This window comes from Syngnathus typhle, linkage group LG2 (assembly GCF_033458585.1).
Source record: "Syngnathus typhle isolate RoL2023-S1 ecotype Sweden linkage group LG2, RoL_Styp_1.0, whole genome shotgun sequence".
NCBI classification, from domain to species: Eukaryota; Metazoa; Chordata; class Actinopteri; order Syngnathiformes; family Syngnathidae; genus Syngnathus; species Syngnathus typhle.
In genome coordinates, this window is record NC_083739.1 from 892894 (window position 1) to 905958 (window position 13065).

At 43.6% G+C, this 13065-nt stretch overlaps 2 protein-coding genes and 1 long non-coding RNA gene across 5 annotated transcripts; 1 reads left to right on the forward strand and 2 right to left on the reverse strand.

Annotated features, from left to right (window-relative positions):
- Window positions 1-305: 305 nt before the first annotated feature.
- Window positions 306-4877, reverse strand: LOC133169276 (microtubule-associated protein RP/EB family member 1-like). The gene is made up of 7 exons (XM_061301328.1): window positions 4717-4877; window positions 3516-3657; window positions 3217-3362; window positions 2942-3143; window positions 2750-2859; window positions 2505-2657; window positions 306-1156 (listed from the first exon to the last, which is right to left on the reverse strand). Exons 2-7 carry the CDS (start codon window positions 3634-3636, stop codon window positions 1112-1114), a joined length of 777 nt encoding a protein of 258 aa, XP_061157312.1. The 5' UTR covers window positions 3637-3657; window positions 4717-4877; the 3' UTR covers window positions 306-1111.
- On the forward strand, window positions 4392-5645 carry LOC133169279 (uncharacterized). The gene is made up of 2 exons (XR_009718389.1): window positions 4392-4578; window positions 4654-5645. It is a non-coding gene; the product is annotated as an uncharacterized LOC133169279 (long non-coding RNA).
- On the reverse strand, window positions 5086-12982 carry LOC133169246 (DNA (cytosine-5)-methyltransferase 3C-like). Of its 3 annotated transcripts, none has more exons than XM_061301255.1 (18): window positions 11969-12002; window positions 10768-10933; window positions 10105-10158; window positions 9840-9968; window positions 9558-9635; window positions 9101-9478; window positions 8811-8855; window positions 8653-8732; window positions 8231-8343; window positions 7967-8150; window positions 7794-7878; window positions 7510-7655; window positions 7340-7430; window positions 7096-7244; window positions 6920-7005; window positions 6403-6472; window positions 6024-6145; window positions 5086-5894 (listed from the first exon to the last, which is right to left on the reverse strand). In XM_061301255.1, exons 1-18 carry the CDS (start codon window positions 11972-11974, stop codon window positions 5699-5701), a joined length of 2178 nt encoding a protein of 725 aa, XP_061157239.1. In that variant the 5' UTR covers window positions 11975-12002; the 3' UTR covers window positions 5086-5698. The 3 variants fall into 3 exon arrangements, with proteins under 3 accessions (XP_061157239.1, XP_061157250.1, XP_061157260.1); XM_061301266.1 differs by lacking the exon at window positions 11969-12002 and adding an exon at window positions 12660-12982 and having other exon boundaries at window positions 5089-5894; XM_061301276.1 differs by lacking the exon at window positions 9558-9635 and having other exon boundaries at window positions 5090-5894.
- Window positions 12983-13065: the final 83 nt, after the last annotated feature.

Below are 13065 nucleotides of genomic sequence, written 5' to 3' on the forward strand. Positions count from 1 at the left end.
TCAATTAATAAATCTAATTTCCTGGGTGAATTTATAAAGTGATGTTCCCAAATTCGAGTTACTTCTAGAGAGCGGCCCGTGGAAAAAAATGAGTTTGACACCCCTGCTTTAGTCCATTTCTTTGGATTGTTTCCTCGTTACATTGGCGCCATCTTGTGGAATCTTCAGACACTACTGAAAGAATAACAAGTGGAATGGCATGGGATTCCTATTGGGTTGGACCTCATCACTATTCATCAAGTTAGGACTGCCGTGCACAGATACTTGGCAGAGTACCCCCCACCCCACAACATAGGATGAGAAAATGCGTTGCAAACAGTCTATTTATTTATGAGAAGGCAAAAAAAACACGCAGGCACCGTCTGATTGTGTGCAACATTCACTTGGTTAAAGGCCGTCAAAGCATGAGACTGCTGCACGTCTCAAGGGTTTGGCAGGACTGTCTTGATCGACGCATTCAAATTTTTTTGCACCTTTTTGCCACCCGGACGCTGAAGAAAGTCCTCAGCTGGGGGCTTGGAGGATGACCTCAGATGATACTAATACTATCTTTACACACACACGCACGCACAAACAGTAAAATTACCACACAACATTAAACCTGCTAGAATTCATCGCAACAAATGAAATGGCTGTCGGCTTAGGACTCTTGAGTGGGGGCGGAGACCAAACTGACAGATGGACCCACACCAAAAGAGACCAACGTATCGTATCCAACAGGAAATGAGAATTAGCAGAGTAGATATCCAATCGATTATGGGCCATGGTGCGAAAGACTGGTTTCTTTTGGAATAATTGGACCAGTTGGGAATGTCAAATTGGGAAGGCGACAACCCGCTTTGTGAATTGAGTGACAGCTTCAAATGACATTGAGAGTGGTAGTCAAAGTAAAAGTACGGTACATACAATTACACACACCCACACAGAACCTTCTTACACTCATATGATAGAAACATCAGATTTTACTGACAGAAGAGTTGGGAGTCCGGCGGCTGCATCGCTGGGCCGCTCGCACGAGACTTGAGCGGATTCGTCCAAAATCGGTCACGCCGACGACGTTTGGAGGGGTGGGGGGGAGAGAGAAAAAAAAACAGCTCGTGATCTCCCGATGCTAAAACTCCTCCTGCTCTTCGGCATCTGGTATCTCAAAGCCCTCCTGGAGAAAGCCAGAGAGTGTCGAATGAATACAAACAAACAGAAATCGATGATCCACACACGTCGAGTGTTATTATGCAAATGCATTTTGCTATCGAGACTGCTGCAAGAACTAATCTGCCAGAATTCACCCCTTTTTATCCATCTCAGCGGGCGACCATTTTGCCAGTTGGCAACCGTGATGTCATTTTCGGCAAGTGGCAAAATGGCCGGCCCCTTAGATGGATAAAAACATCTGGATTTTGCCTGTTTAATTCACATTCCACAAACACAGTATCAATCAGAATACAGGAATGGAGCTTGACTTCCCCTTTGATATTTTGCGAACTACGTAATATAAGATATGGGTGTCCACGGTCCCCCTCTCGTGGCCTCACTGTTTTGCAGATTTTCTGGGGCGTCATCCTATGATGCTTTTATTTATTTTCCCGCATAGGAATGGAAAATGCCAAACGCACTTCTATCATGTTTTTGATGAACACCATGGCACTCAAAGCTTTTGACCGAGTCTCCCATTCACGCACGCATTCATAGCCGCAATGTGCTCAGCGGTAACTCATGCTTGTACCGTTTCCATCTGGACTGCCCGACGCAACGCACTGTGCCCCCGTTCGGAGGAGCGCCGACAGACAGCGCACACTAGCACTCTGTTTTGGGTGTACTCTGAACAAACAACATTCTGTTCCGACACGCAAAATGTTGCAATATTTGCACTTTGCGAACCATTGCACAAAATCAAAATGGTCTTTGGAATTTGCCTTTCTCCACCTTGTCCACTGGGATGATCTGAAAGAGGAGTCAGTCCGTATGAGACAGATAGTAAACAACTGTGTTCAGCGGGGGAGGGGCTTTAAGTCACCCAACCGCAGTAGGATGATGCAACGTCATCAAATTACTAGGTTTAAGTTTTTGTTCAAGTTTGTCTTCGAAGACTTAACTGTAATCCGACATCTTTAGCCGAAGATGCCATCCTGGTAGTTGAATGCACACCTTGCTGATGTTATTGTTCAAAGTGAATTAAGTTGACGTGACTACTTCCGCCGGCATCATAAGAGAAGAAATGATAAGAACGCAGCAGCTGCTTGAAGTCGCAAGTACTCGTCCATTGTCGGGAGGAGGAGCAAACTCCTCGCGCAGTCTGCCGATATTTTATTTTTTTTTTTTTAAATATATTGTGCTAACTCTAACTCATTCAAAAATAATACTTTTTTTTTTTTTTTAAGAAAATAAATAAATAAATAAATAAATCCCACCCGATGCCGAAATATTTTATATATATTCTGCGGCCCGACTAACTCCTTCAAAAATAATTAGGGACAGGTTAAAAAAAAAAAAAGAGAGAGACTCACATCTACAGCGTAGAGGATTTCCACAATCCTCTGCAGTGCGGGGTCGCCCTGGCCTTCATTCTCCTGGCAAATAAGCTCAATGTTCCGCAGCTTCCCAAAGTAAAAGTCTCTCTCCTTCTCGATGTCCTGAACCGTACACCTGAGTTCCTCCAGCTGCACGTCGGCACACAAGCATCATCACAGTCACATACCGCGCGGGAGCAACACCAAAAATTTAGACAACTCTTTTTTTTTTTTTTTTTTACTTCTGACTGGATCTCCGCCCCCTCCTTGTTGGCGGTGGCACTTGCGGACTTCTTGGCGTTGATGGGCACCACTTTAGGGGCGACTTTGGCAACCGGTGGCCTCTGAGGAGCTGAGGAGAACAACGAAAAATGAGACGGACCAGGAGAGTAAAAAAAAAACCTGACGATGTGTTTGACAAGCGGGACGCCTACTCCGGCTGATGGCCTTCTTTGGGGGCTTGTTGAGGGCCGACATGGCGGCGTTGGGTGGAGTTGGCGCCTCTTGGCCCTTCCTGGCCTCCACCGGGTCATACTCGCTCTCGCAGTAGTTGGCATCAAAGAACTTTTTGAACCATTGCACAAACTCAAAGTTGTCTTGGAACTTGCCCTTCACCAGCTTGTCCACTGGTATGATCTGAAAGAGGAACATTTCTACAGAACACCTCCCCTCAAATATTGGGCGCGCCTCTGGGAAAGAGTCGACTTACTTTGTCGATGTTCATTTTCTTGAAGGCGAACTGGAGGAGCTTATAGTTGTGGATGTACTCGTGCTCCAGCTTGGCGCCAAATTTCACTTTTTTCACGGGCACAGAGCCCGGGAACAACATGTCCATGAACTGACAGTAGGCGGCACCTGCACAAACAAATAGTCGTGCTTTGAGATATTAGGCCTTGAAGTTGTTCCGTGACCACGCTCGGCGCCTCGCAAATTATTGTCATCCACTGGGGAAATGCTGGCCACGCAGCCGCCATCGGTACGACAAATAACGCTTGGAGGCGGTCTCACCTGAACACAACATCTCGATCTTGGTGAGGTTCATCTGCAGCGAGTCGTTGATCCACACGAGCATGTCGTGGCGACTCAAGTTTTCGCTGGTCACCGAGGTGGAGTAGACGTTCACAGCCATTGTTTGTTCGTCGGCAGATCCCTGGAGGGCAAACATGGGAACTGTCAAATTACAATTGCTAACACCGTTCCTCCTCCGCCGACGTTAGCACCGCGAATAACCACGGTGGTCAGATAGTTCCTACTCGGTCTACTAAACAAACAAACAAAGAGACATCCTTTCCTATTTTTTTTTTTAATGTGATATAATTTGTTTATTAAAGACTACAAAATTAGAGAATACTCATTTTTAAGAGGATGAAATCAGAGAGATTTGTACAAAAACAAAGGCTCAAGCGATGAATGGAATATCAGAATGGTTGTTGATTTATTTGCTGATTGATTCATCATCAAATAAGTGATTAATTTAGACACCTTTCAAGATGTTTTGGCGAACCAAAATGATTGGAAAAAAACTGAAAATGAGATGGGCCTTGTAGTCATGTAAGAATACTGCCAGTGTTGGGTAAAATTAAAGCACGACTGCATCATTGGTGACCATATCGACCAGCCCTAATTATCTCGGGGGGAAAAAACAACAACACAAAACAACGAAATAATAAGGTTGTGTAGTTATTTGATGGAGAACAGCACATACACGTTGCATTGCCGCACTGTCACGTCTTGCCTACAAATATGGGCCGGTCCTTCGACAAATGTCTAGAACAAATTAATGATCATTATTATGACACAACTGTAACAATTAGCATGAACTAGCAGGTTATGCCTGTATATTTGGCTCTGTGGCAAATTTGAAAAAGAAACGCTTGGATTTCCCTGACACATAACAGGGCCGCGATGCTAACCGGTTAGCTCGACAATGCTAAACCCTCCCGAGACAGATGACGATTGCCGCCCGCCCGTCCGCCCGAAAATGTTGCTCGGGCTTTACTTTCTGATTGCGAGCAACTTGCGCGGTTGGAATTCTTTTCCACTGAAACCAAGATTTCCTCGTATTATACGTGTGAGTCGAGAGTTGTTATTTTTGTTTTGAATAAACAGGGAAGTGAAACGGACGCGTTTTTCCCCCTGCCTCTAGCCGGCCGCTGTCCACTTCAACAGCAGCTTGACGGCCAGTTGACACGGCCGACGAAGAACCCACCTGGAGTTTGTACTGGTCTATTCTGCTCTGTTATGAGCGGTTCGGTCCAACTCAAGTCCACCGGTAGCGGAAGGTAAAAGAAATCTGAGGAGGTATTTTTTTTTTCTTCCTCTTTATTTCCACTTTCTTCTTTGTCTTCTTTAAATGTTAACGCCAACAGGATGGGATTCATCTTCTGCCACCTAGCGGCGAGAAGGGGCCAAACATACACAAGCTGGTAGGATAGTTTTTAGGATTTTTTCGTTGATTTTTTTAATATTTTCATTTTTGAGGGGCGTTGGGTGTATTTCAGAATATTTCTCTTGTTTTTTTTTCATTTTATTTTTCCAAAAATATTTTCTCAGTTTCTTCACAAAGTTGTGACGTGGCCTCCGGCCCTCTGAGCGACAGGTGGGAAATGGTCCTTAAAACTATTGTAAATTCTAAAAACTTTCATTTGTCATATTTATTGTTGCGTGTTCAGATGCTGTTTGGAAATAGACATTCATACTAAACATTTCTTCAATTAAAAAAAAAAGTAGCATTAGCTTGCCTTTGTTAACCTTGTTGCAATTGATTGTAGTTGTCTAATAATGGCATACAGTAGACACGTTTTGTAGCGACTCTTTACCTTAGAGGTCATTTCTATAGGTTATAAAAAAAAAAAAAAAAATCTCCAAATACATCATTCGCCTTTTTACATGGTGTTCCATTTCTTTTCTGTCTCTTTGGTATCACATTACCCTGCAGACACCCTTCTTCTAACTTTATCCATATATAAATATATTCTTCTGTAAACGTTCTTCCCTGAGGTAAAATAAAAAAGTTAAAAAAAAAAAACTGTTGGCAGTCGACTTAAGCCAATGGTTACACTATTGTCTTGGGCCTTTTGAGATTGTACTAACAAAAATTCACGCCAAGAAACCTTCGAGACTTGAGCCAACATGATTCCCTTTTTTAAAAAAACAAAATACAGAAGCGTCATTCTCTTCAAGGCGAGCTGCTACTCCCCCGGAGGCACATAGGTGGCGGTAGCGGTGGCCGGGCTGGGCGTGAGCTCCTCGCAAGCAAAGTAGTCCTTGAGCGGGGCGAAGAGGTGTCGGATGACGGGAACGCTCCAAGATTTACCTAGGACCTTCTGTCTTTGCTGTCGGTTCATGTTCCTCACATCCGTGTAATGTTTGGGAAAGCCAAAGATCCTGAGAAAGGGTCACAGGCGACGGCAAACTTGAGTCAGGTCGTTGCCACGCATACAACATCAACACACACTGACCGGTTCACAAGCACACATAATCGCACGTGGACACACACACACAAGTAGTTTGTACTTTTCAAGTTCGGTGATCCAGAGAATGTCTTCTTTGCCTTGGTGGAGGACTGGAAGTAGCGTGACATGTTTGCCCTGCTTCAGTGAGTTTGGGTTTGTGGTGATGGTTCTCACTTTGGTAAACTGCACAGAGACACCAAATTTGCAATTCAGCTGATCTGATCAATAGCGGGTCAAACATGAGTTTTACACAATACAACAACCAGTATGGGAAAAATATAAATTGTTCATATGTTAGGACAGCAAAGTTACACAAGCACAGACAATTGTCACTGTGCAAAATTGTTCCAACCCCTGATAGGCGTCACCCCGCTACATAGTTTTCGACAAATTTTTGTGACTAATGAGACATTAGAAGAATGCAGTCGCCTGCAACTGACCCGGGCTTCCCTGCCGAGCTCCAAGCAGTCCTGCAGACTCAACTTGTCACTCTGGGAGGCTGTAATGGGCCTGGAAGACAAAACATCACTCAAATACAAACATCTCAGAGCATGGAATCAATGTCATTCTTTCAAGAAAAGGTTACAATGCTATGATACTGGATTGTTTCATTATTTTCTTCCCAAAATAAAATTGTATTGTATTCTCAAAACGTTGTACTACTACCAAATAAAAGCTAAAACAAAACGTATCTCTCTTTATTGCAACAGTTTCTGAAACAAACGAGAATTTGGTTTTTAGAGTAAAGCCAAAATAGAATCAATCGTATTTTTTTCTACAATAATAATAAAGTACCTGTTATATTATTTCAGGTAGTATCATATCATTGTTTTTGAAAAAATAAATAAAGTTGTACTTTTTTCCCACAATAACAAAGTTGGCCACATTACGAGATTAAAGTCGTTCTATTTGGGGAAAAGGAGATTATCGATTTGTGCCCCCACTTCTAAGCGTCACCTGCTCATCCCCGGGATGTTCCCCCAGAAGTAACGGGCTCTGTGGGCGGGGCTCACTCTGATGGCGTCCACCAGAACCGGGTTGCACTGTCAATCAAGAGAGCGGTGTTGAACTAACATGGAGGGGGGGGGGGGGGGGGGGGGGTTTGTTATGGACGACAGAACGGGAAAGAGAACCTCGAGGAAGCGGCAAATGTTGACTCTGTCGTGTATGTTCATGAAGACGACGTTCTCAAAGAGCCAGAAAAAGGGCCGCTGGTCTTCTTCTCTGGGCTTGAGCATCTGCAGGATGCGGTAGAAGTCGAAGAAGAGCCTGCCTGAACCCTCTGAGGAAAGAAGGAAGGAAGGAGGAGCACACGGTTCAGAAGACGATGAGCTTGTTTGTCTCCCAAAGAAACAATCATCGAGTCGATGGACACACCGTAGAGTCCTTTTCTGATGGGATTAACGATGGAGAGGTCGTTACAGGGGCTTCCGCCGATCAGCAAATCGAAAGGTCCCAACTCGTCTATCTAGAAGGCAAGAATGGACGTCACAATGGAATTGGATGGTCCTCTTGATGTCAAGCATTGTTTATTCGTGCGACCGTACAACTTTCTTGGTGATGCAGCGGGCGTCGCCAACATGGACGATCTTGCCGTCGTGGTTGACGTGCGCGACGGCGATGGAATCTTCGCAAATCTCAGAGGCGATGTAGGTTTGGATCTTAAAGCCGAGGTCCTTCAACACCTGGTACCCTGTGAAAGAGATAAAAAGGTCAAACTTTTTTTGGTTCCTTGAATTGATTTGCATTTTATGAACCCTGCAAATGTGTCCGATCCTTTTGCCGGACCCTGTACGTATTCATGTCGAGTGATTTGAATCAACATGCTGACCCGTCGCAATTCCGTCAAAGAGTGAGAGAACTCGGATGGGTCTTCGTAGGTTAGTGCGGATGGACGGATAAACGCGGTGGGGCTCCTATAGTGGAAGAGGACAGATAACGACAAGCTCAATTACTCTCTGCTGCTATAATTCGGGCCGCAAAGGATATCGGGCCAAGACTCACGAATTCCATGGCGCTGTTGTTGGCAAAGAACTGCTGGACCCGAATGCTCCAGTCCTCTCTGGGAAGGAGGGCACGGTGACCTTGGTGGTTCTGACAGATATAGCAGATCCACGGGTCCACATGCTTGAGCGAGTCAAAGGTCCCGTGGCCCGCCAGGATGTTGAGGCAGTCATTGCAGTAGGATCTTGGACCAGAGACAAAATAGTTGCCGGTGAGAGGTCTTAAAAGTGCGGATGAGGAGGACGCGTGGGGGGGGTACCGGACCTGCAGCAGCCGCCGTTCCCACACAGGATGACCTCCAAGCCGTAGCAGCAGATGGTGCAATAGGACTGATAGCCGTCGTCGTCGTAGCGGTACAAGGTCTCTGTGAAGTTGTTCTGTGGAAAAGCATTGCGGGATTGGATTGATTCAGGTTTTGAGATTAGGCACTCAGTTTAGTTTGTCCTGTGTTGGATTTTCAACTCACATTAATTTAAGACTAAATAAACTTGCTAGACATTGTGTCTAAATATGTCCCACTTCAGTTGCTACTACTTTTTTTCTTCCTCCATTTCTTTTTCTACTTTTTTCAGCGATTGGCAAATACTTTGCCGTCAACACGATTTAAGTTGACGGGTGATCAGCTGGACCAATCCACTGTAGATAACGAGCACCATTTTTCGGCAACCCGTCGAGGCGAAGCTTACTTTGCAGCGCAAGCAGAGACCTCCTTTGAAGAGCGGGTGGAAGGTCTCCACCTCGTCACTCCCGCAACACAAACAGAAGCCTGCGAAAGGAGTAGGAGAAACGTCATTTTATCACAAAGCGCTGGCAAAGATCGATTTTCTTGATGGAACGCACAAACCTTCGATGTCTAGTTTCATGTCCACGATCCTCTCAATTGTTTCCCCTGCGAACGCATAGAAAGATTTGTTCTTAGTGTGCTCATAAAAGACTCAATAGCTAAACTTCAAATGGGTCAGAGGTAGGGCGGCTCCTACTGTATTTGATCATTCAATAAATAATTACAATGACATCATCTATATAGTCTAGTGACTAGACTCTAGTCTATGAAAAAATATGTAAACTCGAATTATAAAAAATATAGGTCAGACCATGAACACGTGTAACTCGTATTATGAATCAAAAACTCACTTCGGCGCGTCTGGTCGGGCTGAGTGTAGGGGTCAATGTTGGACGTGTTGACTTTATTTTGGACTTTGGCAGAAGACCTCCTCTTAGGGACACAATCGGAAGAGTGGTCGCCATACGATGCGGCGGCGGCGGCGGCGGCGCCGCTGCACGGAACGTTTACATCCTTGGACCTCTTCTGACCACCTTTGCCTTTGTCGTGCTCGTCTTTCTCCCGCTTCTCTGCTGAATCGGTTATGGATCGTTTACTGGGGACGCCTTTCTTGCGTTGCTGCTTGGCGGCGCTCGGCGGCGGGCTCTGCGGCAGGCTTCTGGAGGAGACGCGGGACTTTCTCTTTTGAAATTTCTTCTTTTTGGGTCCGTTGTCCGAGTTTGGCGGACCTTCACGAGAAACATGACAATACTTGAGAGTTGCGTGCGGGCAAGCAAAGTGGACGAGCAGTGAGCATAGGAGCTTTACAGTTCTGAGGTTCTGGTTTTGAATGTCCTGGTGTGGAGTTTGCGCGTGTTCTCCATGCTTCCCTCGTCGTCCCGCTTCCTGCCACATGGACAAGTTGTCCATTTGGAGGTGTGGATTTGAATACGAATGCTCGTTTGTCTGTATGGGCCTTGCGACTCAGCTAAATTAATTGTGATTGACTTCTACACACATTTGACTTGAGCATGATGTCGTTATTGAAAGTTGCTATCAAAACAAGTGTTGCCATGGCATGTTTTGGTGTTAAAAGACGCACGCTCGTACCACTCCCGCAGGCCGCAGCGTCGGACATGTCGACGTCATCGTTGTTGTCATCGTTGTTGTCTTCTTTCTCATCGTCGCTGCTCAGCACATAGATGAACTCCGGCGGAGCTATAGTTGCAGCCGGGACAGCTGCAAATAGACAAGTGACCTTTTATTGACGTTTCCTCATTTCTGTTAAGGAGGCTACAATGTAAATGTGATGTTCCGATTCTTTCGAAAATGTTTGGATTGGTCTACGTTGCTGTAGACGGAACCTTTGTCTTACATTTTGGCTGGAAAGGTTTCCTGATGTGAAACTCCTCTGTGACGTCAATCTCATCTATGTAAAAATAACAAAACACACATTAGTTTAATCATTGTCACAATATTAGGATAAAATGAACTCAGGGAAAACAATAATTTGTGTTTTCAAAATAATTGTTCCAATATTAAAGTGATTTTTCAAGAAAAAAAAATCTCAATTTTACAAAACTAAATTGAAATGCTATGTTTGTAGTGTTTTGTTCTTACACAATACAGATGTGTTTTTTGATAGAATCAAAGATTTACTATCTATTTCTGAAGAAAAAATGATAAGATTTAGGTTGTATTCATCTAGAAAATGTCTTATTTTCACAAGATTAAAATTATTTTGAAAGGGAAAATGAGATCTAAGTCATGTGTTATTAAAAACAAAAAAACTTACAAGACTGAAATGTTCTTTTTTCTGGAGGAAAAAAGTCTTACTCTTGTAAGATTCTCCCAGAAAAGATGGAACCGTTTTTATTCATTTAATATTATTCTGAAAATATTCCCAAAACATTAGAAATGTACTTGCTGAAACCAAAATGTTCACTCTTTACGGATATCAAATAAAATGGTGACTATTACTTTTTCTGGGGCGCATAATATTTGTGCTGGTTTGAAGAAATGAAAGAAAAAGTCCCACCAGATGAATGGTCCGTGTAACCTGAGGAGTCTGAATCACACAAGTCCCATGTGACATTTTCATGCTGTTGTTGCTGGGTCTTGACCAGCAGTTTGTGCGTTGGAGGTAACGCTTTGGATGTTTCTTCTTCTCGACTGCCCGACAGAACCCAGGCATCAGTGTGAACCTTCAACAGGAAAACAGTGTTTGGACATTATTGTCATTAACTTTTTGCAGGGACATCATGGGAGAGGACAAGCTGTTGTTTTGGGGATGTGGGAGGAAAACAGAGTGCCCGGAGAAAACCCACGCAGGCACGGAGAGAACATGCAAACTCCACACAGGGATGGAATCAAACCTGCACCCTCTGAGTTGTGAGGCGGACGTGCCACGAGCCGCCTTGTTTCCATAAATATTCTCAAAATTATTTTATCTCTGTGACTGATGACAAAATGAAAAGGTAGCCCCCCACCCCAAAAAAAATAACGCGAGTCCTGGTTTTTCTGTACAGTAATCTCTCATTTATCATAGATAATTGGTTCCAAACCAAGTGAAAGCCCCAAAGTAGGGTCACCCTCTCATCTGTACATTTTTTGCGTGTCAATAAATGTATATGAAACCACCTAAGAGCATATGTTATTATTAGAACATTAAATAATAGTTTCAAACATGTAAATAATACATTAATAGTATAAATAACACAGAAAATATTGTATAAATATCAAAAATGTAAATATTATACGCATGTGTGGGTGTAACATATGTAGATGTGACGTTCTGTTGTTACCCTTGATTAAATAGGGACCTCTAGTGGTCACAAGTTACCATAGCAGCGCTATGCACCTTTTGTAGATGTATATGTAGATGTAGTTAAAGTATACATACTGTAAATATGATTTTAGGACTTTTATTATTATTATAACAACTGCAACACTGCAAATATGTGTTTAGAACTGTTATTATAACAACTTTTTTTGGGCTGGAAAATATCCGCGATGCAGTGAAGTCACCGTAAACGAACCATGAAGTAGCGAGGGATCAATGTGTTTTCATACAAAGGTTAACAAGCGCCATCTGGGTATTTCTAGGTTCGTTTCCAGAAAAGACTTACAAATAAGTAATCAATATACATGCACCATACATTTTAAAAACAATAAATTAATGTATGTACATTAAGGAAACAAATTTGTCCGTGGATTATTATAACTGTTTATCCACACACCAGCATTTCATGAAGCGTTCTTCGCGGAAAGGGAAAGTTGAAGACCGGAAGTCATAGTACCGGAAGTCAGTTTCTCGGCCAATCACATTAAGGCGGGCAGCAAAGTAACCAATAGAATCAATAAGATTACGCGCTTTATGGGTTCTGATTCGGAGTCAGATTCCATTCGTGTTTGCAAACAATGTGAAGTAGTTAATCTGAGCTCAAATCAGATGTTGTCGACGCCAAAAGACACCATGGCGAAAAGCGCAAGAGTGAAAGAATGTCGATCCAAACAACGCCGCAAAACAAACTTATAACTATTCAATTCTGTCAGCAAACTTGGCTAACAAGCGCATAAGACGCATTTCAACTAAACGTGACACAGTTTGCAAACGAAATGGGATAAAAACAAACGTTCGAAACGATCTTGATCAACAAGCGTCATTTACAGAATATCAAATTAACATGCTTAAGTAATGGTGTAAAATGTCGCTAGTCGCTCAAGGAAATAAAGTGACTCCCCTTGCCAAGAACGTTTATCTTGTGGGTATTGAAGTTATTCATTTACGCAACACAAAAATAATTCAAATATGCAACTATTCTGGTTTAGTTGTTGATGCGGTTGTTTTGTAATGCACGAAATCAAATGCGGTTGGCAACATGGCCACTTTTCAACAAACATGACGAAAATGCATGTTAGCGTACTTACCATGGCCGCTTCTCACCGCGTGGACTGGACATTTAAACCAGCACAAAGCTGAGGAGGCCTGAATAGGTGGGAGGCTTGAGGAGGTGGGAGGCCCCGGCCCCGGCCCCGGGCCCGGGCCCCACCTCCACACCCCTCCGCCAACCACCCGTCGAGTTTAGTATCTGTTGTAAATTGTGTTTTCGCCATTTCTCTCACCTCCACGAAAATGTCTTCGCCCTTTGTCGTTATAAAATGTCATAATTAACCATCAGTTCTGACTTTATGGTCGACGATGTTACACGAAAGACGGCGATGTTAAGCAAAAACTCGCGATAACAATAATGCTAACAGCGGCTAGCTTCGCAGTGTTTAACTGCCGGGTTACGTGTTAGTTGCGAGAAAAAGTATGAGACTCAGGTGGAATGAC